The 26358-nt window shown below is 44.4% G+C and overlaps 1 protein-coding gene and 1 long non-coding RNA gene across 8 annotated transcripts in view; one reads left to right on the top strand and one right to left on the bottom strand.

Annotated features, from left to right (window-relative positions):
* Positions 1 to 26358, bottom strand: part of LOC146075541 (uncharacterized) — a 115495-nt gene that overhangs the window by 6717 nt on the left and 82420 nt on the right. The window contains exons 3-4 of the long non-coding RNA XR_014473590.1: positions 16089 to 16266; positions 15156 to 15229 (exon numbers count right to left, since the gene is read on the bottom strand). This is a non-coding gene — a long non-coding RNA (uncharacterized LOC146075541). The remainder of the gene's footprint in view (positions 1 to 15155; positions 15230 to 16088; positions 16267 to 26358) is intronic.
* The window catches only part of ANK1 (ankyrin 1), a 273955-nt gene continuing 249783 nt past the window's right edge, over positions 2187 to 26358 (top strand). For 4 of the 7 annotated variants that reach the window (XM_083184873.1, XM_083184872.1, XM_083184871.1 and 1 more), the window contains exons 1-2: positions 2880 to 3091; positions 4402 to 4732. In XM_083184873.1, the coding sequence (XP_083040999.1) occupies positions 4607 to 4732 (126 nt within the window). In that variant the 5' untranslated portion in view covers positions 2880 to 3091; positions 4402 to 4606. Of the gene's footprint in view, positions 2577 to 2877; positions 3092 to 4401; positions 4733 to 26358 lie in introns of those variants that run through there. The other 3 variants (XM_083184877.1, XM_083184870.1, XM_083184876.1) reach the window with 3 other exon arrangements.

Here is a 26358-nt window from a genome sequence, read left to right as displayed (position 1 = left end):
CAGGCATTACGCACTGAATGTGTCACGATCAAACTTTGGGGAAAAGGTTATCCATAGCACCATGAGTGAATAAAAAAATTATTATTCAGCATTGATGTGTCCCCCCCCTTTTTTTCTGCTTTGGTATTATCCCAAGGTCTTGGCTGCCATGGGGATCGTAGAAGAAAGGTAGAATTATACTCACCGATAATTCCTTTTCTTCCTAGAGATCCCATGGCAGCCATTAGTTTGCCCTCCCCTTGTGTTTTTTTCAGGACCGAGAGCTAAGGAGACACTCAAAAAGACAAGGAGAGAGGGGAGGTGCGCCCATTTATGCAGGAAGGGGGAGGTCCTAGAAAAAAACAGCCTGTCTATCTGAAGGGAGAGGGATGAAATCCCAAGGTCTTGGCTGCCATGGGATCTCTAGGAAGAAAAGGAATTATCGGTGAGTATAATTCTACCTTTCCTGGTAATGTTACTAACATTATCCCCACTTCCCTGTATCAGCAACCTCACTAAGATTATTCCCTTTTCCCTGTATCTTTGTACCTTAACTAAATTATCCTTCTCTTCCCTGTATCCTCACAAACGTTATCACCATGCCCCTGTATCTCTGTGTCCTAAACTTATCCCCTATTCCCAGTACCCTAACTAACATTGGCCCTTATTCTGATCGGTGCGGTAATATCCGCGTGCGTTCGTGCCGCCTATGTTTTGTGTCTGCTCATGTGCAGAGGCGTCTCTGCGCATGTGCGTGCGGGGCGTATGGCCAAATCCCGCATGAAATGTGAACACTCCGAACAGGGGGTGGAGAGGGGCGTGAAGGGCTATTTGGGCTCATTACCATATGCATACGCCCCGAGTTTCATGCCCGCCCAGATCCCTGCTTTTGCACGGAAAAATGTCCGTGTGGTTTGAGGTTGCGGGAGCTGGTGGACCACTCGGTCCTGCATTCGATGGTCTGCGACCATCGAATGATGGGGGAGGTTCCCTGAGATGGAGGAGGCGTATTCCGTGAAAAATACACGTGCGGTCCGTTCGGCCAGCTTCTTACCGCGTACGGACTGGGTTGGCGATCCGTATGGAAGGCGGGGTTTCGCACGCACGGTCCTGGCCGCATATTCGGATCCGGCCGCACCGATCAGAATAAGGGCCATTATCCCCTATTCCCTGTATGCTAACTAACAGTATCCCCTATTCCCTGTATCTCTGTACCCTAACTAACAATTACCCCTATTCCCTGTACCTTCACTAACATTATCCTCTATTCACTGTATCGTGACAAACATTGCCCCCTATTCCCTGTACCCTAACTAACACCTGTATGCTAACTAACATTATCCCATATATATATATATATATATATATATATATATATATATATAGATATATATATATGTATTCACTAACAATATCTCCTATTCCCTGTATCTTCACTAACATTATGCCCCCTGTATCTTCACTAACATTATTCCCTGTACCCTAACTAACATTATCCCTTATTCCCTGTATCACCACTAACATTATTCCTTATTCCCTGTATCACCACTAACATTATTCCTTATTCCCTGTATCTTCACTAACATTATCCCCTATTCCCTCTATCTTCACTAACATTATCCCCTATTCCCTCTATCTTCACTAACATTATTCCCTCTATCTTCACTAACTTATCCCCTATTCCCTGTATCTTCACTAACATTATCCCCAAATTCACTGTATCTTCACTAACATTATCCCCTATTCCCTCTATCTTCAATAACATTATCCCTTATTCCCTCTATCTTCAATAACATTATCCCTTATTCCCTTTATCTTCACTAACATTATCCCCTATTCCCTCTATCTTCAATAACATTATCCCTTATTCCATGTATCTTCACTAACATTATCCCTTGTGCCCTGTATCTTCACTAACATTATCCCTTATTCCCTGTATCTTCACTAACATTATCCCATATTCCCTGTAAAGATGTACCCTAACAAAGTATTCCCTCTTCCCTGTGTCTTCACTATTATGATCCCATCTTCCCTTTACCTCGGAAACCTCACTATCCATGCCCCGTCTTCTCTGTACCCTCACTAGCATTATCCTCTCTGCCCTGTATTTGCATTCTTACCAACATCCCCTGTTCCCTTTATCCTGACTAAAATTATCCTCTATCTCTGCATCCTCACGCACATAACCCCCCCTTACACTGAATCTCTGTGCCCTCATGAGCATTATCCCCTCTTCCCTGTATCCTCCGTAACATCATCCCCTCTTCCCTATATTCTCTATCCCATCTTCCCTGTATCCTCAGTAAAATGATCCCCTCCTACCTATATCCTCACTAACATAATCCCCTCTTCCCTATATTCTCTATCCCATCTTCCCTACATCGTCAGTAACATTATCCCCTCTTCCCTTATTCTCCGCATCCGCACATTATTCCTATTCCCTGCATCCCCTCTCTCTCCGTGTAGACTTTCCCTGTCTCTTCACACACACTCTGTCCCCTTCTGCTGCTGCTGTCCTGCAGATATGCGAGGCAGACCCAGCACACAGTACAGAGAGGGTGCAGGTGCGGATGAACATGTGAGACACAGAGAATAAGGTAACAGCATGAGTGATGGTGGGCAGAGAAAATAAAACTCCCAAAGACAGCGATAGAGGGCTAATACATACATTTATGCCTTCTGTGTGTTTACAGTTGCATGTACCTTTCCATAAAAACAGATACTGGATGGTTCTGTGTAGTCATTCAGCTAATTATATATGCATACCAAACATGAATTTTAAAATACACGTTTGTGCAGATGTACTCATACCCATAGAGAAATCCCTGTAACACACACTCACACATACACGCAGATCTTCATGCAGAGCCCCCTAGCTCTCCAGACATACACACGCTGACTACTGTATGCAGTCTGTGCATCTACCATCTTACTGCTGAAAGGGGGAGAGATGAGGGGGGAGAGAGAGTGCAGGAAGGTGACCAGCATGCAGGAGGAAGCGATGTGTTTCGCCTGCATCAGCAACACTGCAGTGTGAGGACCAGCAGCACACAGCCTGCAGGATGCTCTATTACCACAGCAAAGACAGATAGAGGGGAGGAAGCAAGTAGAGGTATGTACAGGGCATTGCACCTTGTGGGATGAATGGAGAGAGTGAAGAAACATAACCAGGTCAGGGGTATGTGCTTAGAATTGCATCTAGTAGAATAGACTATGTGCTGGAAATTCTGCCCTGCAGGCATTGAGAATGAGGGAAATGGGGGGTGGGGGGGGGGGGGGGGGCGATGAAGAGGAAGGTGATAAGACTGTATACCCTTGCAAGCCTGGACTGCAGGTATAGGGGTAAGAGAGATATATTAAGTACAATATGTCAACAGCTGCTCTCCTGGTGTGAAAGAGAGGGTCCAGGGGACGCCTGTTAGGGATAATGGGAGATAGATGACAGAAGAGCTGGAATATGTGCAGGGAGAGAGGGATGCATGTGGCATGAGCAGGTGGAGGGGAGAAGAGAGGGTGACTATTCTAGGAGGCTGGGGCAGGGGTGCAGGAAAGTGGGTGCAGGGAGAAGGGATGTGATAGAAAGGGAGAAGGTAACAGTAAGGGAAAGTAAAGAGACTTAGCACTGCAGTGATTGTGTGCTGCTTATGTGACGGTAGAGAGATGTTTGTGTCCCAATGGGGCAGACGTCTGCAGAACGCAGTGGGCGATGTGTTTGTAAAAGGCCACACTGTTTATAGGACAGGTGTAGAGTTGTGACTGTCAGTAATGTCTACATGATTTGTGCAGGACACATACACCAGCCTATTGTGTATTCAGCTTCATTATACAATGTCCTTTTTACATCTCTGGCAATGGGCTAATTCTTGTTTGTGTATTATAATTTATAAGTGATATAATTTAGGATTTTGTTCCTTGTATTGTTTAAAGGTGTATTATTTTTGTATTTATTGTAAGTGTTGTAGTTCATTTTTAGATTTGGTGTATTTATTATGTACAGTATCACATTTCCCTACAGATTGTAAGCTTGTGAGCAGGGCCTTCCTACCATTTTGCCTGTAACTACCTACACACGGGACGAGTTAAGATTTGTGCTGAGCGACACTGAATTGCTCAGATCTCTCAGCACAGATCGCTCAGCACATAGTGCTGCACCAGCACTGTGTGCTAAGCGATCTGTCAATAGATCTCAATAGAGAGAACACGAGCGATGACTAGATATTTCAGGCATGCTTGAACTCTCTAGCCCTGGAATAGCAACGCGTGGAGCCGCACATAGATATCATTATGGGGCATACACACACACAGCGTCATAGTCAGATCACTTAGAAATGGGGCTTAAATTGCACCGTGTATGCCCCATAACGGAACTTGCTGCACTGTATAAGAAACGGTTAATAAATAAATATTTGTGTTTTTTTACAGGTATGGATCAACAGATTCTATCCTGCTGAGTGTGACTTGCCCAGGGAGCTGGCACTTAAACCCTGCCGTGCCACACTGGCTTTTGTGAGAAAGAAACTCTTAGTGGTTCAAATTGCAATAATCAGCCCCAACCTGGGGGGTGTTTCTTCCCTGACACTTTGTGTGGGCACCCTGAGTACAAAGGAGGGGATTACAGGTGGTCAAGATGGCACAAGCTGCCAAACAGCTAAAAAAGATCAAGGATGTTGAAGCCCAGGCTCAGGCTGAGCAGAAAGAGAAGGAGGAATCGGACCGCAAGAGAAGGAGTCGATCACGTGACCGTAAGAAAAAGGTGAGTGAAATGATGTAGTAGACGGAGGAGTGCTGAGTGTGCAATGAGGAGTAATGTGCTTCCTGTGCTCTCCTGCATCCGTCATAAATCATACCTGTCCCATCCTCAGCATTGGCTCGTCATTATTCTTCCCAATTACTAATCTGTAAATAATGTCTGATTGTTGAGGTGCTGGAATGGTGACACAGCAGCCTGACCTCTTGTTTCCTTTCTGTGGTGCTGGATAAGTACCCAGAGGTTCTAATGATCTGTGATGTGGGATTACTGGCAATGTCTGCTCTACAAATAGCATCCTGCTGGCCTATATGTTTGTCTATGATAAATGAACCTGTATTCACTCCTAGCACAGCTTGTGCGAGCATCTGCACCTAGATTCCAAAAGGAAAGTATCATTAGGTTCATGACGATTGTAGATATTATTATGCCTCAATCACATTACAGGGCCGTCACATCCTTTTGTGGGTAGCTTCTGCTTGGTCTTAGTGGATTGAATGTTTATTTCTTACCCAGCAGAACAACAAAAGAAGCCTCAACAATCACAAGTTCTAGTGTGAGAGGCTTTCTGCTATTTGTGGCATTGGGAAGGCAAGAACTCAGCTCTGGTAAAATGATTTCTGGGTATTATTGAAGCTAGGATTAGGTCCGAGATGACCTTAAGTTTACAGTGAAAGTTTGCTGCTGGTTCAGATCAGGCTAATAAAGGGGTTAGGATTGAGGCGCCTACTATTTAATTCTCATTGTGTTTTATTGGAGCTATTTAACGTGGCTTGCTTGTTTGTGCCAACATTTTCCCAAAAAGTCTGCCTGAGGGAAGTATTTTCCCATAGCAAAGGGCCTCACTTCCTACATGGTCGACCAGCTACAGTACAAGGGTGGAATACAAAGATCTGAAGATGGTGTTAGCTAATGGGGCTGTCACTAATAAATTGCATTGTTTGCAGCGCGATCATTTGGGGCAGACTACAGTCCACACCGAAAATAACGGGAACAACTATCTGCAGTGGTTGCATTTCCTGGTCACTGATATTTCCTGCATACATACTTTGTTAAATAGTTGTTTTTATTTAAATCTTGCCACCTCCACATGATTTTTAAGTGGTTAGGTCAGAGGTTCCCAAACGCGGTCCTCAAGGCACCCGAACGGTCCAGGTATTAACTATAACTATGCTTGGCCACAGGTGACTTAATTAGTAACTCAGTCAGTCTGATTTAACCATATGTACTGAGTCATGGATATACCTAAAACCTGGACTGTTGGGGTGCCTTGAGGACCACGTTTGGGAACCTCTGGGTTAGGTTAATAAATAGGGCACCATGACTACAAACAGAGGGAGTGCTGCTGATCATCTAAGTGTCTCGAAATGTCGACATTTATCATACCTCCCAACTCAAATATCCAGTTTTTTCGGGATGTTCCCTCATCCCGCCCGATTTCCAGCAGTGTCCTGTGGTGGGCGGAGGGGGGGGGGGGGGGGGGGGGGTTTGCAGTTGGGAATCCCCCCTGTCACTATCTCCCCAGCTCAGAGAGCCGCTTGCCATGACCCCACAACGGCAAAAATGGGGGGCGTGGCCTCGTGGGAATAGGCCACGCCCCCCGTATAGCTGGGCCACGTTCCTCTTCAGTGTTGGACAATTTGGGAGGTATGATTTAGGGTGAAATTTAATAGGATGAGAGATTCAGAAAGTGAGAGATTTGGTAAGAAATCTCCAGGTTTTTTTAAAGCGGCAATCATTTACACTCACTGCAAACTGGTTTTGCAGTGTAAATGATTGCTGCTTTAAAAAAACTGGAGATTTCTTACCAAATCTCTCACTTTCTAAATCTCTCATCCTATTACATTTCACACATACTCTTTGAAACAAGAGTCTCGTTTTTGTTAGGTCTTTAGATGCTCAGACAGAAATATTTTCAATGCCGGAGCTTCATTACAAGAGGGCACAGTGCAAATGCCCCCTGGCTCCTTTTTTAAGATTGTCCTGATTAAGTTGCAGACTTATCTTAACTGAGTCACAATGAGAATTACAGTATAGCGTGGTTCTTGTAATACTGGCTGATTGCCTCCTTCAAATCGCTCTACAAAACCCATACAAATATTCTGAGCTTTCTAAGCTTTAATAAATTCAGCTTTTCCAGGCTCCCGTATTCCTGTATGTGATGTGTACAATACGCATGAGCGGCCCATAAAGATCAGCTCATTCTGAGGTTCTGATCCGCTTTCATGTCTTTTCTCTTGCCCGTGCTTGTTATTTATGGAGTTGAAGATATTCATTAGTAAAATACCAGAATAAGCCCATCAGACGCTGCTATGTTGCTCAATGACACTAATCGGTCAGGGTGATTTTGTTGTTTTATTCCAATTCTTCTATTTGTTTAGAAGCCAAATTGCGACAGATGGTAGATGACACTTTGCAAACATGAAATAATAACTAGACTCCAATTAGAACAGTAAGTGGTTTTGAGATGGTATTAAAGGAGCCGATCAATGGTTCGTACATGAAGGTGTATGTCCCTACTTAGGGGTGTATTTACTAAAGGCATAATGCCCAACTTTTCGGATTTTCACTGGACAGTCGCGCCTACCACCCGGGGCCGGCACTGTCGTGCGGTGGGTGGGGGCGCAGTTGGTTATCCCCCCTGCCCAGAGCTGCTCTGAGAAGAGCAGCAGTATATAGACGCTGTGCTCTATTGTCTATTCCCAAAAAAAGGCATCTGGGGGCTTGGCTAAAGCATGTTTATCTATTTCTGTTTGAGAGCAGTGTCTCAGGAGTCACATGGGAACCAGTCAGTTGGTATACATTTGGTCTTGAATGAAGAGTGCTTTATTGCCCCAATGCCATCATCTGCAGCAGTTTAAGAATTTGTGATTCATGGGCTACATTGTCTTATGAAGATGTTATGAGTGTCCAGGAAGAACCAGGGATGAGAATGGTGGTAAGGGTGGAGTGGCTACCGAAGATCAGTTTACAGAAAGTGATGTTATTGCAATCAAGGGGTGTACATTAAGTAGGGGGTGAATCTAGGGATGGCCATCGGCACATCCCCCATCGATGGTTGCCATCGATGGCTTCTAGAGCAGGAACCATCGATGGCTATAAACCATTCTACCTCACACCATCGATGGTTCCTGCCATCGCTTAGCCGCGCATGTGCAGAGCAAAGGGACGGGTCGCTGCGGGCAGCCTGCCCGGCCGGGATCCACGCGCATGCGCAGAAGAAACGTTAGCCATCAATCCAGTTTAAGTTTCTTTTGCGCATGCGCGCACCTTCCGGCGGGGCGGGCCGCCCGCAGTGATGCCGCTGGACGCAATGACTCTGCGCACGCAGTGCGCATGCGCCCACAACTTTTACCATTGGAAGCCATCCATTGATGTCATAAAACTATTCTAACATCCACTATCGATGTTCCAGAAGAGGGTTATTATCCAAAAAAGCGCAGATTAACAAGATACAGCAGTTTATGATAAACACCAAGTGTCCTGTCAATTAAACACTCAAAAGTTGTGACAATATATGCAAAGATAAAAATGGTGAAACCATATAGCATACAAGGGTAGCGCTATATGGTTTCACCGTTTTTATCCACTATCGATGCCCAAAACATCGAGCACTAGGTCCCAACCATCGATGTTTTGGGAACATCGATAGTCGATGGCCATCCCTAGGTGAATCCAACAAGTGGTGTTCAATCAATACCCCATTGTTTGTGATTGCAGTATCAGCGGCAATCCAATAAACTCTGCAATACGGAGGAGTAAGAGTAGAGTTACATATCTGGGATTACCACCTCTCCATGTAGTCTACCATTAATCATGAGTTATCTACAACATCACCATGGTTTATGGAGGTAGTTAATTGAGTGCTGTAGGGTCTGGGAAAGGCTCCCCGAGCAGTGGTGTAACTAGATATTTGTAGGTTCCATAGCAAAAGTTTGTAAGGGTCCCTATGTACCACTCAATGGTGAAAAATCGATATCGTTACTTTGACAGGGAAGTTGGGCCCCATACCAGCTGCACCCACTGCATCTATGGTCATTGTCCCTGGGACAGATCAGAAGATTCTCTATATTACCTCCTCCAACAAAATGATAACAATGTGAGGTCCCATGCGTGTAGGTCTGGCTTAAATCTGTTTAAGAGATGTTTGTAGGTTATGCTGAACAGTTAATTTAACTCAGACAGACTATGGGTACTTAAATACCATATAATGAAGAGCCACTTTCAGTAGGAATAATTTGCTTGTGACTGTATCGTGGTCAGAGAGCCTCTGATTGAAAGCGTTAAAGTGAGAAATAGGATTGTAATGTTAATTTTTCAAAGACTAGGATAAGTAATACAGGGAGCGAGGCATCAACCAGATGACCACAACATCATATAATACAGCAGCTCCAATTAATGAACTGGTGTCAGCTGGAGGGGTCAGTCTGAAATCAGCCAATCAGAGGTGGCTAGCTAGCGCTTCATTATTATAATGTCTCGTTGCACCACCCATAAGAAGTAACCGGGGCATCTAGGTCTACCTCAGCTGAAATACAGACACATGGTTTTGCACTGAGTGTGTTTTTGGAGGGGAGTGTAGGGCATAGTGAGTCATGTGCAAATCAGCTGCATCTCTGGTATGGAGGGGTAATGGGGTGTTCACATGAAGGGAGTTCAGTGATGGCGTGTCAGTGGAATTGCAGGCTATGCAGTGTGGTGTAAGTGTTCAATGAGGATGATGACCATGTACCAAACCGGGTGTACATATGGGACAATGTATTCCATGCATGAAATGTGGGAGCATTTACAGATGACTTGCATTCAACTTTGCACCAGCCTCTCCACAGGAGGACATTACATGGTGCAGGACAATGGATCTCTCCTTTCCTTGTGGATGACTCATAAGCGAATTAAAGCCTTTAGGGATTTAGAAGGTTACAGAAAATTATTCTAATAGAAAATGTCAGGTAATGCACTCTGGGCTCCTGCCTCTGGGGGATGCTGCTCTGCTGATGTAGCTGTTCTAGCTGTTGGACAGCTTCTTGTCTTTGCCTTGTCTCATGCTCAGTCTGTACTTCTACCCTGATCATCTACCACTGGCCCGACTTCCTCACACAAACCAGGCCACGCCATATACTTCCAGGACAGATGCCTGTGCTACTGACCATGTACCTAGTTTCTGTAGTTTCATGCTGCATTCTGTCATCGATTATTCTCAGAATAGTTCCCAGACTGTGGGCCAGATGCACTAAGCTTCAAAAATGCTACAATGGAGAGTGATAAACAACCAACCAATCAGTTCCTGTCTGACATTTTTCAAACACACTCTGTGACATGGCAGGTAGGAGCTGATTGGCTGGCTGTTTATCACTCTCCATTGTATCACTTTTGAAGCTTAAGGTGCCAATGCACGGTGCGATGCGATGCGCGCTCCCGCAGGCATCACATTGCACAGTACAAAAAGTATGTGCTACACATACTGTTTTGCCCGTGGATCACATTGCACGCAAAATGCATGCAAAATGCATGCATTGCGATGAGATCCAGCCCATAGCGGGTGTATGGGCACCTTTAGTGCATCTGGCCGTCTGTCCTCAAGAAGCACTAACAGGTCTCGTTTTCAAGGTTACCCGGCAGGAGCACTGTGTGTCGCAAACTGCCATATTTTTTAAAATCCACAGGTCACCTGGAAAACATGAACTGTTAATGCTCCTTGAGGACCAAGTTTGGGGAGAGTCTACTCTACCATTAGTGGCTCATCCCTACCTTAGTGTACACAGAACTGAGCTGCCGACGGTATGACCAGTTTTGTACTGATGAATGTATCTCAGCCAGCCTTGCTTTCCAGCACTAGAATCTAATTCTGATTCCAGACCAGTACATGCGGCTTTGTACCTGCCCATTTGACTTTTGTTTGGGCAAAGATAAAGGGGCATATTCAATCTTGGCTGAGTTTTTCACCAGGTGAAAAAAATGGCAAAGATTCGTCACGGGCATTTTCGCCTGTTTTTGAGTACATTTTTACCCATGCCATTTCACTTTTTTTTTTGGGGGGGGGGGGGGGGGGGGAGGCAAATCGGCATGGGCAAAAATGGCATAAAAAATGTGCAAAAATGGCCATGAATTCGGTAAACCACGTGATTTTGAAGCAATTTCGCCGATATACGCACAGGTATTGGCAGGGCGCATCGATTTCACCAAAAAAATGGCCAAAAACTGTGGATTTTTAGCCTGTGATTCAATATGGGCTACAGTCTCCACTAAGGAGCTTTTAGAATTTTTTTTCTTTTTGTATAAATGTGGTAATTTGCTCCTGGCTATTTCTACCTCCGTAAGGAGAAATATTAATTTCTGAACACTTTCCCGTATTTTCCTAATTTTTGAACAATTACTTGACGATTAGCCTTCTTTGTTTCTAATCTATTAATTTGGGCTGCTGGTTTGTCCCTTTGAACATTCCAATTTTACAACTATTATGTTAAGTTTTGTGCTTGCCAAGTAGTTGTGAGCTCATTTTGTTGTTGTGTTTCTATGTAAGTACTGTAATTCTCAAGGTGCATTCACACTATACATTTTTTTTTTGACCAATTTTGTTTATTTTGGCCCTTCTGAACGATATTGGTCAAAATATCTTTAAGTGTTTATGCGACGAACTAAGAATGATGATGCGCATACCCGCCAGTTGATCATCAAGGGTGTTCTTCAACTGTGCATGCAGCTCAATTTGGATATCTTTCGTCTTTCATCAACATCTTTCGTCCAGGACACTGGGTTCAAGGGAAATTGGTCATCAAAATTGGTCAAAAAAAATTGTACCGTGTACAATTTATCTTTTATACCAGTTTGAAGAATTGGATATCTGGTAACCAGTGTGTTTAGGTTCTAAGACCAAGTTATATGATAAGGGTCTCAAAAAGGACATTAGCGCTTGCTAGAAGAGGGGAATGTTTCTTATTGGAGAACCCGTAAAAGATCTATGCATTATAGACAAATTAGTTATTATTCCGATTTTAAGGGATGGTAAATATAAAATATAGTATCTCATGGAAGAGGTTTATCCTTCAGATTATCTTTTGCTGTTAGGATGTGTTTCTAAATTTGTTTGCCTGAAAAACACATCACTGATTCTCATGCACTATTCTCAGGACCATCACACATGGCTCCTCTCAGAGGCCCTTATTCTGGTTGGTGCGGATATGTCCGCGTGCGTTCGTTCCGCCGATGTTTTGTGTTTGCGCATGTGCAGAGGCATATCTGCGCATGTGCGAAAGGGACATACGTCCAAATTCCGCATGAATTGTTTACACTACGAACAGGGGGAGGAGAGGGGCGTGAAGGGCTGTTTGGCCTCATTAACATATGCATACGCCCCGCGTTTCATGGGCGTTCCCATGAAACCGCTGGGCGTACGTATGGTAATGCTGCCGTGACGCACGTGTAGGGTGGGCGGACATATGACATTGCCTGATGTCAGCTGCCCGCCCAGATCCCTGCTTTTGCACGTAGAAATGCCCGAGTGGTCTGAGCTCGCGGGAGCTGCCTGACCACTCGGTCCTGCATTCGATGGTCTGCGACCATCGAATGATGGGGGAGGTTCCCAGAGATGGAGGAGGTGTATGCATGAGAAATCCACTCGTGCTCCGTGCGGTCAGCGGCTTACCGCATTCGGACGGAGTGAGCGATCTGTACGGAAGGCGGGGTTTAGGACGCACGGTCCTGGCCGCATATTCGGCTCCGGCCACACAGACCAGAATAAGGCCCAGAGTCACAAGGGAAATAATTAGATCCACCTGTGGATCTTTTAAAATGTGTTAATGAGTAATGACTGCACCTGTGCACCTGCTGGGTGACCTCGAGAACATGGGCTGTTTGTGGTCCTGGGGTCCTATTATCTAGATCACCGGTTCTTAAAGTCGGTCCTCAGGACCTCGCACAGTGCATGTTTTGCAGGTCTCCTCACAGAATCAAGTGAAATAATCAGTTCCACCTGTGGATCTTTTAAAATGTGTCAGTCAGTAATGAGTGTCAGGTGACCTGGAAAATGTGAACTGTGTGGGGTCCTGAGGACAGAATTTGGGAACCACTGGTCTAGAAAAATGGGAAGGTGTCAAATTTGCCAGCAACTCTGAATCAAAACCAATATACTGTATGTATTGACTGCATTATTAGCTTCCACCGTGGTAACAATGGGATGTTGCTAGCTTTTAGGAGAGCTCTGCATGCATTTTAGTCCTCTGGTTATTGCTGTAAACAGTCTGCAAGTATCTGATATTTGTAAAAGGACAGCCCTAATATTGATCAGCCCTAATATTGGCAAGCCCTTATAGAGAATTGGCCTCTGCATTAATGTGTGATAAATTCTGCAGTCTGCTGGTCTTCTGGACACACCATCTGTCAAACCCTCTATGGGCTTCCCAGATCCACCAGAGCTTAGTTCAGATGTTTCACCCAAGATAGACTTGCCAGTGTGTCTGTGCAGCGGCCCATTCTGAACTTGTTCCAGCAGACCCATCTTTCCGACAACGTATTTTGGTGGATGGAGCTGGCACAGCAGATAATAATGCCTCTGGTACTATTCCAGCGTCATGCACCATCTTCCTTAATACTGTATATTACTGGGAAATCATACTACAGATGCAAGTGTAGGGGAATCCATATGGAAATACTTGGCACCAACTGCTGGCATAGATAATGGTGGTACCTGCTGTATGGTGAAGGGGCACTGACACTGCACTGACCCATCTCCTAACCATCACTGTCACATAGCCTAGACCTGGGGTAGCCAACCCTGGTCCTCGAGAGCTACCAACAGTGCTTGTTTTGCAGCTCTCCTCACAGAGGGGCAGATGTATGACTGGGCGTTATGGGGGAGAAGGGGTATCAGCGCACGTTATGTGCACTGATACCGCTTCTCCCCCATGTATGAAGGAGCCGAGATGCAGTAAAGGACAGGGGCGCTATGCGCCCCTGTCCATATCGGCGCTGCTATCTAAATGATAGCAGGCCGAATGTATGAACGGTCAGCATCACTGACCATTCCGCCCGCTGCTGGTTTTGGCTTCGCCAGCATCAGGCTGTTGAAGCCCTATCTAAACAGCAGGGACAGCGCTGTCCCTGCTGTTAGGTTTGGGCTGCGCTGGGGATCTCGCGTGAGTAGCGAGATCCCGCGCATGCCCAGTGCAGCCGGCCGGGGGACAGGAGACAGCGCATCAGTGTAAACTGATGCGCTATCTCCAGGAGGGGACATCGCCGGAAAGGGGAGTTTGCGCTCCCCCCGCTTCAGCAAACAAGATGTTAATACATCTTGTCGATGTCCCTTCCTGCTTCGCCTCGTTAATGAGGCACAGCAGGAAGTATTATAGCGGCGCGATAAGCGCTGCTATGATACATCTGCCCCAGAATCACAAGTGAGCTAATTAGCTCCATCTGTGGATCTTTTAAAATGTGTTAGTGATTAATGAGTGCAGCTGTGCAGCAGCTAGGTTGTCTGGAAAATGTGAACTGTTGGTAGCTCTCGAGGGCTAGGGTTGGCTACCACTGGCCTAGACCATGCGTGGGCAACCTGTGGCTCTCCAGCTGTTGTACAACTACAAGTCCCAGCATGCCTTGCCACAATCTGAAGAGTGTTAAAACTATGGCACAGCATGCTGGGACTTTCACAACAGCTGGAGAGCCACAGGTTCCCCAACGCCTGCCCTAGATTGTTAGCTCACATGAGCAAGTCTCTACCAACCATTTTTTTTCCATCTATTTATTTTGACTAACTTGGATTTCTTGTTTTATTTGCTTATACCAGTCTGCTAGCACCGCAGGGCACCGTAACACATTACAAATCAACGATAATAATAATGATACTTGTAACAATAAGCATATCAGTTAATGTGACATCAGGTGAAACATAATAAGCTAGTCATTGTTAGTAGCTAATTAAAGGGGATGCAGTTAACATATCAGCGGTTGGGATTTTGGAAGTCAAAATACAGGTGCCGGAATCCCGAATCACATCCAGAACACTGGCGCTAGAGTACTACGTTGTTCTCAATGGTTAGGTTTACTCACTAGGGTGTGGGTTAGGGTTAGGCTACAGAGAGTGGGGGTTAGACACTATGAAAGTTGGTTAAGCTGTGGGGTGGGAGGGTTAAGTTTCCACACTGGGCTATGGGGTGGGAGGGTTAAGGTGCCCATACACTAGTAAGATTTATCTTCAGATCTGGCTCGTTGGAACAAAAACATGGTTATGGATGAGTGACAGTTTGGCAGTTTTCCAGCATTTCCAAGCAAATGGTCAACTGTCATTTGCTCTCATCCATAACCATGTCTTTGTTCCAACCAGCCAGATTTGAAGATAAATCTGCGTGTGTATGGCCACCTTTAGGCTGCAGAGGGGAGGGTAAGGCATTGTCCAGGAAGGGGTTAGGGGGGACAGAGAGAAGGTAAGTATACTTACCACACCCCTGTTGTGACCGTACACATGGGGCTACCATTGAAGGTCTCCTTTATGCCAACGTCCTGCCAGCCATCCTTATGTATTAAAGAAAAGGGTATTATATAACCATTGAAACAGTGAAAAAGCATTCTAAAAAACAATCAAGGTGTCCTATGTTATCGGACTCTGGAATATGTCTATCTACTATAAAGTTGCTAAATAACTAGTACCGTGGCCTATATTAAATATGAAAATAAAAAGTAGGAACCATGGAAGGCATTGGCAGGCAGTAAAGATAATTCTGCATGTTGTAAGAGCGTAACATGATTCTGGGCAGGAATACCACAATGCTGCAGCAAGCAGCGGGGGTGAGGATAATGGCAGTGTATATATAGCCAATAGGATGTATTATAGTGTCTATAGAAGTGTGGGCAACATCTGCCATACAGTATATGCCAGATCCCACAATGTTGTTCGCATTGGAGAAAGATTGGAAGAGTCTCATATCACTGTAGACCCGTACAGGCTCAGACATAGGGCCATTCGGTGTCATACTGGCATGGGATACCCCTGAAAGGAAAATATAATAAGGGATTCGTAGACTAGGTTGTGTCCACAAATCTTAAAAGATAACAATCTTGCTTTTCAGCAGTGTTTGCCCCTGTCGTGAGTATTCAGCGGTTCTCCTAAAGGAGCTTCTGTAACTTGGGATCATGTGGCATCAAGCTGACCGACACTCAAGACAATCAAGGATAACTTCTGGCATGAGAGCCATAAATCCTGGAAATGGTTAAATCAGGATATGGTTGTTGGTGTTCTAATGCCAGGGTGATTATGCTCCTTTGTATGGACAAGCACGACCCTATTGTTCAACATCATTAATATACTAACAATACAATGAGTCTGTTCTATCTTACCCTGCCAATAGGAGTCTCCTACTTGGACAGCACTTACTTGAGGTTACTGCTCCTGTTGGGTTGGCCAGTAGAGTTGACAAGAACTTTGAGTTATGACTTTTAGCGTTTTCCAAATTCTTCTCAGGCTTGGCCACTACGGTACTTTGCTGGCAGAGGAGTGAAAGCAACAAGGGTCATCCCAGAAAGATAATCACTTTGGTAACCCCTTGAAAGTGCTAAAGGAACAAATGGAATAAGATAAAGTGCAGGATTCGGAAGCTGCAGACATTTCAGCAAGTTAGCAGTACAATTAAAGCAGCAGCGATTATTTAGGCAAAACTGTTCATTGAAACTGGATCATTTCAATCTGAAAAAATAAAATAAAAACAATTCTTAAGTAACTGAATTGTGAATGATAGCTGTAATTCCTAGCAGAGAGATAACCCTGTCACTGATGGGAACACACCTGTTCCAGCTCTTCTTTTTTAGAAATAGTTTTAACTGATTGTACTGTTAGGTAAATATGCATTTGTTTAGCAGGAAACCAGTTTAGTCCTAGACTTTATAAGCTAGGAAGGACATTGCTATCTTCCTTTAGTTTTTGGAAATACCAAGGGCTACAATGTACCTACTGTAAGGGTAAAAGCGCTCAGTTCAGTGTAAAGATATACATATACTATCCTACATTTCTGGGATGTCCTCTTGGACCTCTGGTATGGATGGCCATTGACCATTGATGGTTTGTAATCCGCAATGGTTTTCTCCTCTTGGTAAAAAGTCTCATCATTGATAGTGGAGGACAACAATCCCATCAGTTTTAAGTAATTCAAAAGCAGTTACAGTTCCTTTGTGTATGCGGAGACTCAAACAACCAACAACCCGCCCCCACCACCACCACCACCACACACACACACACGATAGTTAAAGACTACGGACAATAGATGATTAACACATCGACGGGCTATTCCTAACCTCAAGCAGTATAAGCCACTCTACCAGATTACCTTCTTTCTTCTGTAGTGGATGACACTACGTATCATAGGTCAACTGTCAAAATGTCAAAAGTCTACATGTATATGGTCGACCGGTTCGAATCTTCGACATGTGTTGACCTTTTTTACATGTCGACCATTTAGGGGTCGACCTACTGAAGACGCTGTCGATCTGTTCAACCGCAGCCAACCTTAGTCTCATAAGTAGGCAGACATGTTTGTGTGATGTCTTCCTGTAGTGCTGTGACAAAAAATGTACAAAAAATATTGACAACTGCCAGTCACAAATGAGTGAAAATGGAATGGTTTGCACCGTGCCGGGCCAACATGTTCTGTCATTTGCATTGTACGCCTTGGGATCACGTTTTATGGTTTTCGATGTGGAGCATTAAATGTCAGATCTAAGTTCTCATGTAAATATAAAAAATATCTGCACGTGACCTAAATGTGAATGACTCTTTTGACTCACAAACGCTCATTGTAATAAGAGGTTTTTTTTATTTATTTTTAGTTGAGGGCTGTTACATAGAAAGGCTAGTGACATAATTCATCAATTAAATTGACAACAGACCACTTAACCAATCACATTGATTCAGAGAAAGCTACATCACAAACATCTTTGTCTAATTAGAATCTGGCTCCAATCTGTCATATGCTTCCGCTTCTAATTTATTGCCTAGTGCACGTGCAAATTCAGATGACAATTATAAATATTAAGAATACTATCATAAATTACTGTTGAACTTAAACTTACCATGAAATAAAAACACAAGTTGACTTTTCAACTTCTGAAAGCGAGATATAAGGTTATATTAAAAGGATTTAAACCATAGAGGGTTAGGAAGTAGTAGGGGAGGGTTAGGTTTAGGAAGATATGTAGAAGGGTTAGGCTGGAGGAGGAGGGGTTAGTGTTAGGCTGTGGCACTGTGAGGTTAGGCACTAGGCAGAGGGTTAAGCTGTGGGATGAGAGGTTTAGGGTTGGCTGTGGGAGAAAAGGGTTAGGCTTTCCTAAAAGGTCAATATGAATTTTTCATGTTTTTTGCAATTTTTTGGACTTCTTCATGTTTTACGATCCACACGCACTCCGATTGGATATGGCAAAGTGTGCTGAGCGCAGCGATAGTAGAGCAATACACCAGGCCAGATATATGGGTACAAGCTACACTTATTGGCAGGTCACCCTGCTCAGGTGGCGAAATTTACAAAAAAGAAGTGAAAAACTTGACCTTTTCATGTGTTGACCATTTGCAACCAGCATCCTGGTTAAGGTCATTTGGGTGGGATGTCATAAAGAAGAACTCCAGTAAGAACCTAGTTTTTACGTTTTACCGTATTTCCGAATGTACTGAAGGCTCCGATGCGAGGGTTAGTGCCAGTTATAGCTGGCATTACCCCATAGATCCCTCCCAGCTTTCCCAGTGGCTGCCAACATTACGCTGCGCACGAGACCAGCAGCCATTGCCAATGGTAGTTCTTACCATGAGCGCTGCCCTTTGCATTATTAACCGCATATTTCAGAACATTTGCCATATGCCATAAGCTTTGTTGCAATGGGTGGCGGTATGTACCGCCGCTAGTGGTTGGTAAATCCCAGTCTTTGGTGGTCAGTTCACATCCACTGCGCACCTACAGCATTGTGACCACCATCCCAATATGCTATATATGAACACGCTCAGCTCTGCATGGCCACCAGTATGTGCAGTGGAGAATGGTTACTGTCACTGTCGTCACTGGTACAAGGAGTCCAGCAAATGACTAAAAGACAAAAGATTTTCTGTAAAGAGCTTCGTAATATGCTGCCACTATGTATATAAATAAATGATAATAATTCATGTTTGACAGCTCTGATGAAATGCAAGCTGAAAATATTGCAATAGACGGGAAATGGCTGCGCTGCTCGAGCACAATTTCAATGTCTATAACCAATAAAAATGCTGCAGTAACAGAAAGCGAGCGACGATGAAACTTCCGCGACACAGATCAATATCACGAGACATTTCTTTGACATAGGGTGACATAACACTGCAATATGACAGCATTGTTCTGCTATGGTGTGGATAAAATGAGTGTAAAGCCTGCAGCAGGGGTTACTCTTAGGAATATCTGCTGTAAACAGCATTGCAGTGTATTGCTGAGGCAGAACATTAATAAAATATTGCTTTAAAACCAGGAGCGGTGAAGTAGGTTCATCTAATGTGACACATACATGCAGCGGAATACTCGTATTAGACCTGCACCTTCCATCCCAGTATTATTCAGGGTTATATTATGGTACCCCAGGCTACTTCTGCTTACATGATTAATTGTGTCACTCCACTAAACACTCCCTTGGTGTTTTACCTATACAGATGGTCAGATGTTACAGGCCCACCAGTAGAGAATGGAAGGGGGTTAGCATTAAGCTCTATTGTGTTCCCCTACTCAGACCCTTAGGCCTCATTATTAATTATTTTGTTATATCCCTCTCCTCTATTAGCAGACTGTGCTCAATATAATCAATATTGAATTATCCACCGCTCCCCTTTGCTGTCTGCCCCCTACAGAATGTAATTAAAAGTCTGAAGAGGGAATAGCTTTTGTTCTGAATTACATGTCTAGGTCTGCTGGTTAATCCCTTCAAAAATGGCAGCAACCAATGTATACAGATGGATGCTTCATAACATACAAAGCCAGGGACACTATATGGTTACTTTCATTGCCAAATAATTCCTAGATGTCAAATGACTAATAGATTTTATGGCCCTTTCACGCATGTCGTTGCACTAGAATTACCAGAGGCTCCATTTATGACAGGACAATCAGCCATAAACCCAGGGAAAATGGCGGCTTTCTCTGGAGAATGGGCTCCAAATTTAGCTGCAAAATTTATTGTAAGGAGCGAATGCAGGAAAATGTTTAGATTTCTCTTGCCTTGACTTGATAAATTATCATTTATTTTTAATTTTCCAATTCACCTACTGTATGTTATGAGTTACAATAGGCCTTTATGGAAATGTGTGTGGTATAACTATATTATTGCATTCAGAATGCCGGCAGTATAATGTGACACGGTCTGAATGTGCACACAGCAAGCCGAGTAGACACAGAGATGATAGCAGCCGAATTGGGATGTCATATCAGGCCTATCACTGAGTGTGTCTACCTCAGTGTTTTTCAACCACTGTGCCGTGGCACACTAGTGTGCCTTGAGCTGTTCTCAAGTGTGCCCCCAGATCTAGAGATGCCCAAACCAGTTTAGAGCCAGCACCAGTTCAATTGTTATTTACTGGTCTCTTCTTTTCATGTAAAGGTCCAATGTATTTTAGTTTTGTTACCTGTGGGGACCAGTGTGATAGTTTTTTATATGGAGGCCAATAGGTTTGTTTTTTTTCCTGTGGGGGCCAATGTGTTTTGCCCTGTGGGGATCTCATGGTGTGCCTTGGCAATTTTTAAATCTTATTTAGTGTGCCGCAAAGTAAAAAGGTTGAAAATCACTGGTCTACCTGATATGTGGGTGCCGGTAGTTGTATGCGATGTAGCCCAGCCAGTGGTGCCACGTGTCCAATTGGACGATATCCCAAGTGGTGCTGCACAGTCCAAGGAAGGAAGGATATTTCGCTCTGACCTTTATTAAACTGTTCTGGTGTGTACCCATGATCCAATGTGGGTTAAATAATGCTAGTTACTTCCAGACTATTTCGACCAATGATAAATAGACTCCAGTTGCCCAATCAACACAGTCGTTATGTTTTCAGGTAACCTCACAGAGGGTGACATTTAATAAAATGCGAAAAACGTGTTGTTTGTCAATTTTTTCGGCAAAAACGGCCGAAATCGCACGTCTTTCCGAAATCAAATATTTAATGAGATTCTAAATGCAGCAAGAAACGAAATTGCACATTCTGAAGGTGCGATTTTTAGTAACTGCCGGAACTTGCATCCAGATGTTTTCCCATTATAAAGTATACAAATCGCATATTTAATAAGATGCAAAAACAGGAAAATTTTACTAAAACTCGCTACACATGCAGACCAGGTTCTGACAGGCGAATTTGCCAGAACCATGAGATCTGTGCATGGTCCTGTCTTAAAAAATGTGTAAAAGTTAAATAAAATAAAAAAATTGGCGTGTTGACAACAGCGCGTGCATGCCCTGGAAAAAGCCAGCCCGGGCTGCGCTTGACTTATGCAGTACTTATGTAAAGGCTGATTCACCAACCCAGGCCAGCTCTAGGCTGCGTGCACACACAGTGACAGCACGTTGCATGTCTTTCTGTCACAGGCACGAGCGAGCGGTGTAATGCGATGATCACAGTAGTGAGCAGCAGCGCTGTGGTCAGTCGGACCAGACAGGAGACTAGTGAGGTGATAGCTGCTGTGTGCCTTGTTCCCGGAATAGCCCGGGAACACCACCCGACTGGACTCCGGACACGGGCTTACTTACCGCACTGTCCGGAGTAGTCCCGGATGAGTGGTAACCCTAGACCACAGTAATAGAATCCAATAATGTATTTGGCCAACACATTGCTAATGATGAGACCAGAGCTTAAAGTGGTCATGCAGAGGTGGGGGAACTAATTTCTCTATGCCACCTAATTACCCCTCCCCTACCCCCAATAGGCAGAGACAGGGCCAGTGGTATTTTATAGGATTTTTGGCATCCCCCAACAATTAGAATGCTTTTCTGAGAGAATTACTGTGTTGGGCCAATGTGAAGGTTAAAATGTTCCAGCTCACCATTAGAGGTGGTGGAACTCAGTTATAACCACTTATATAAGTAAATAATTCTAAGAAAATATTCAATAAGGAAAATAAAGAGATTCTCTCAAAATAATGGCCGACTCCGTGCCACAGTAAGTTCGTTCTGCCATCAAGTTCTGTGTTTCATTGTCACCTCAAGGCCCCATAGTGACTGCACCTTTTGGCAGTATTACTACTACTGGGGACCCCACATTGGCATCTAGTGGACAATACCTATGTAGTTCCCACTACCTCCACTGGTCCAAAGTTATAGGTTTCATCTCCTCTCATGCTGTTAACAGTAAATGGTTGCTGGAGGCCACAGTAGGAGAGGAACACAACAATGTCAGCCTAAAAACCTTACACATGCACTCTGATGCTTTATAACATCATGTCCCTCTGAATGCTGTAACTGCTGAGTGTCCCCACATCCACTACCCCTTCCCTGTAGCCCAGGTCTGTGCTCAGTTACCAGCTTCATTGAGTCCCAGGCAATAAATAAGGACCCAGGCCGGACCTTCCAAACTGTACTGTAGGGACTTACTATACCCAGATGGTTCTGGTGGAAAATGGACAGGTACACAGAGGCAGAACTCTGGGAGGCAATGGAGTCATCTGCCACCGGGCTCCTGCTCCCAAGGGGGCACCTCTCCTCCCCATGCAAGTATAAATCAGTTATTTAAAAGCCAATGATATTGCTTCTGTGGCTGAGTTCTGAGAAATATATGTGTTATCTATCTATATTTCTTAACAGAAATATATATTTTAGGGCAGCACGGATGGTGTAATGGTTAGCATTACTGCCTCACAGCACTGAGATCATGGGTTCGATACCCACCATGGCCCTAACTGTGCGGAGTTTGTATATTCTCCCGTGTTTGCAAGGGTTTACTCCGGGTACTCCGGTTTCCTCCCACAATCCAAAAATATACTGGTAGGTCAATTGGCTTCCAACAAAAGTAACCCTATAATATCTGTGTGTGTGTGTGTGGGGGGGGGGGGGGGGGTTGCACCAATATATATCTTGCCAAACTTACGCCACTGCAGGTACAGTGAGTAGCTGCAGTGAATATAGCCAGTGTGAGTATCACTGTGTGACACTAGTCAAAGAAGCCTAAACAGTCTATTTTGGCACCCGGTGACATTACACTGCACTGACACCGACATATTGTCACACTGCAGATCAGTTACAAATGCAGATGTGCAGCCAGCCTGCTTACGCACAGTCACAGGCTCTTTTGCCAGTGTTTTGTGCTGTCATGTAGAAGCCTCTTGTGACCGGTTACAGAATTGCTGTACAGGATAAGCCAGAGCATGACGGCAAATGTAAAACACAGCTTCAAAGGCTAGTACAATACACCATGTAAGCCGGCACATCCCTTAATATCAGCCAATCCATGTTCTCTGCAAATAATGCTCATTGGAGCCTGAGTTGTGTCTTACATAACAGTGATCAGAGTAAATATATTTCTGAGTGGGCATCATTGTGCTTTCCTGTGTAAAGTGTATGTGAAAGGTGCAGTAGGCTGCTCAAGGCAGTGGCTGGCAGCGAATCTCCAGAATATTGGAACATGAGTAGAGATGTTCAGCAGCAGCCGCTATAGTGGGAGTAGTGGGAATATTCCCCCTCTCCGACTCATCAAGTTCATTAAAAAATCTTGTCCTGCAGCATGAAATTTTGTTATTGAATTTGGATGTATAATAAGATACATTACTGCGGCTGGCCCACAGTCAGAGGGAGAAAACTGATGTGTAACACTGCAGTAACATACAAGCATATAGGGCCTTATTCTAGTTCACTCTTTCTGACAAAATCCTTCTTAGATGGACAAAACCATGTGCACTGCAGGTGGGGCAGATGTTACTTGTGCAGATAGAATTAGATTTGGGTGCGGTTTTACTTCAAAGTGAGCTCTATATTGCAGTGTAAAAATAAAGCAGACAGTATTTACCCTGCACAGAAACAAAATAACTCACCCAAATTTAATCCTCTCTGCACATTTTACATCTGCCCCACCTGCAGTGCACATGGTTTTGTCCATCTAAGAAGGATTTTGTCAGAAAGAGTGAACTAGAATAAGGCCCATAGTGTGGAACATCTACCGAGGTGTAACACTGCAGTAACATACAACCATATAGTGTGGAACATCTACCGGGGTGTAACACTGCATTAACATACAAGCATATAGTAAGACAACATCTATTGGGGTGTAACACTGCAGTAACATACAAGCATATACAGTAGTATGGCAACATATATTGGGGTGTAACACTGCAGTAACAAACAAAATTATACTGTAGTGTGGCAACATTTACTGGAGTGTAACACTGCAGTAACATACAAGCATATAATATGGCAACATCTACTGAGGTTTAACACTGCAGTAACATACAACCATATAGTTTGGCAACATCTACTGGGGTGTAACACTGCAGTAACATACAACCATATAGTGTGGAACATCTGCTGGGGTGTAACACTACAGTAATATGCAACCATATAGTTTGGAACATCTGCTGGGGTGTAACACTGCAGTAACATGCAACCATATAGTATGACTATCTTTAGAGGTACAACACTGCAGTAACATTCAACCATATAGTGTAGGACATCTACTGGGGTGTAACACTGCAGTAACATACAAACATATAGTATGGCAACATCTTCTGGGGTGTGAACCTGCAGTAACATACAACCATATACAGTTCCAAGATCTACAGAGGTGTAACACTGCAGTAACATACAACCATATAGTGTGGGACATCTATTGGGGTGTAACACTGCAGTAACATACAACCATATAGTGTGTCAACATCTACCTGGGTGTAACACTGCAGTAACATACAACCAGGGCTATTTTTGTGCAGGCTCCAGCAGGAACTGTGGCCCTTATTCTAGTTCACTCTTTCTGACAAAATATTTCTTAGATGGACAAAACCATGTGCACTGCAGGTGAGGCAGGTGTTACTTGTGCAGAGATAATTAGATTTGGGTGGGGGGTACTCTTCACCTAGCACGGCGCCCATCGCGGCCATCGTATGCACTACATTAATGGGTGCGACGCGACCGACGCGATGCCCGCGATTTCCCATAGGGATCAATGTTAAATTTTTCAATGGACGCGATTTTTCAGTTCAATGCCTCAATGGCCGAGATTTTGCCATAGGAAACAATGTTAAATGGGCCACAGAGCCCAAATAGGCACCATGAGCAGTGAAATGGCCCCCACAATTGTTAACGACACCCCACAATCAACGCGAACCCGAAGCGTGGCGAGCGCAGCGAGCCCGCGAGGGACGGCGGTACGCGTCCTCCGACCTTTTTCATACCCCCACTATCCACGTCGGCGTGGAGTTGAGAATAGAATAGTGTGGCGATGGGACGCGGATACCTTTTACAGGTAAACGCGTCCCTTCGCGGCCTTCACAGGTATCCGCTGCGCTCGCCACGCTTCGGGCTCGGTGGCTCGCTGCGCTCGCCACACTATTTTATTCTCAACTCCACGCCGACGTGGATAGTGGGGGTATGAAAAGGTCGGAGGACGCGTACCGCCTCCCATCGCGGGCTCGCTGCGCTCGCCACGCTTCGGGTTCGCGTTGATCGTGGCGTGTCGTTAACAATTGTGGGGGCCATTTCACAGTTCTGGGTGGCTATTTGGGCTCTGTGGCCCATTTAACATTGTTTCCTATGGCAAAATCGCGTCCATTGAGGCATTGAAGTGAAAAATCGCGTCCATTGAAAAATTTAACATTGATCCCTATGGGAAATAGCGGGCATCGCGTCCGTCGCGTCGCACCCGACTTTTTAGTGCATGCGATGGCCGCGATTTTTTACCCCCGATGACCGCGATGGACATCGCGGGCGCCGTTCTAGGAAAAGAGTACCGGGTGGGGTTTTACACCTGCCTCACCTGCAGTGCACATGGTTTTGTCCATCTAAGAAATATTTTGTCAGAAAGAGTGAACTAGAATAAGGGCCACAGTTCCTGCTAGAGCCTGCACAAAAATAGCCCTGCATACAACCATATACAGTTCTAAGATCTACAGAGGTGTAACACTGCAGTAACATACAGCCATATAGTGTGGCAACATCTTCTGGGGTGTAACACTGCAGTAACATACAACCATATAGTGTGGCAACATCTTCTGGGGTGTGACACTGCAGTTACATACAACCATATACAGTTCCAACATCTACAGTGGTGTAACACTGCAGTAACATCATACTTGCCTACTCTTGAAAACTAGTTTCAGGGAGATTATAGTTGGTAATAGAATTTTGCAAAGCACCCCATTGAGGGGGTGTGTCATGCTACACCCAAAGGGCATGTTTGGTTCCATATATGGAGAGATTGTGAACGTGGCACCTAGAAGCGTGGGAATGTAATTTAAAATGACTTATATCCAAATGTAGATGAGTTCCAAAGCAGTTACTAAGAAATACTATACCTGGTAAAGTGCTGGGAAACGGTGCTGATGATTCAATGTAAATGTATCTGTCTCTCATTCCTTTTTCCCCCAAAAATGTAACAGTGTAATGTGAGCTAGGTGAAATGAGGGAGATTGCTAGACTAATGAGGGAGAGAGGGAGATTGCTGTTATTTCAGGGAGTCTCCT

This window comes from Crinia signifera, chromosome 4 (genome assembly GCF_055691185.1).
Source record: "Crinia signifera chromosome 4, ASM5569118v1, whole genome shotgun sequence".
Taxonomy (NCBI): domain Eukaryota; kingdom Metazoa; phylum Chordata; class Amphibia; order Anura; family Myobatrachidae; genus Crinia; species Crinia signifera.
This window is presented reverse-complemented; position numbering and strand designations above follow the sequence as displayed.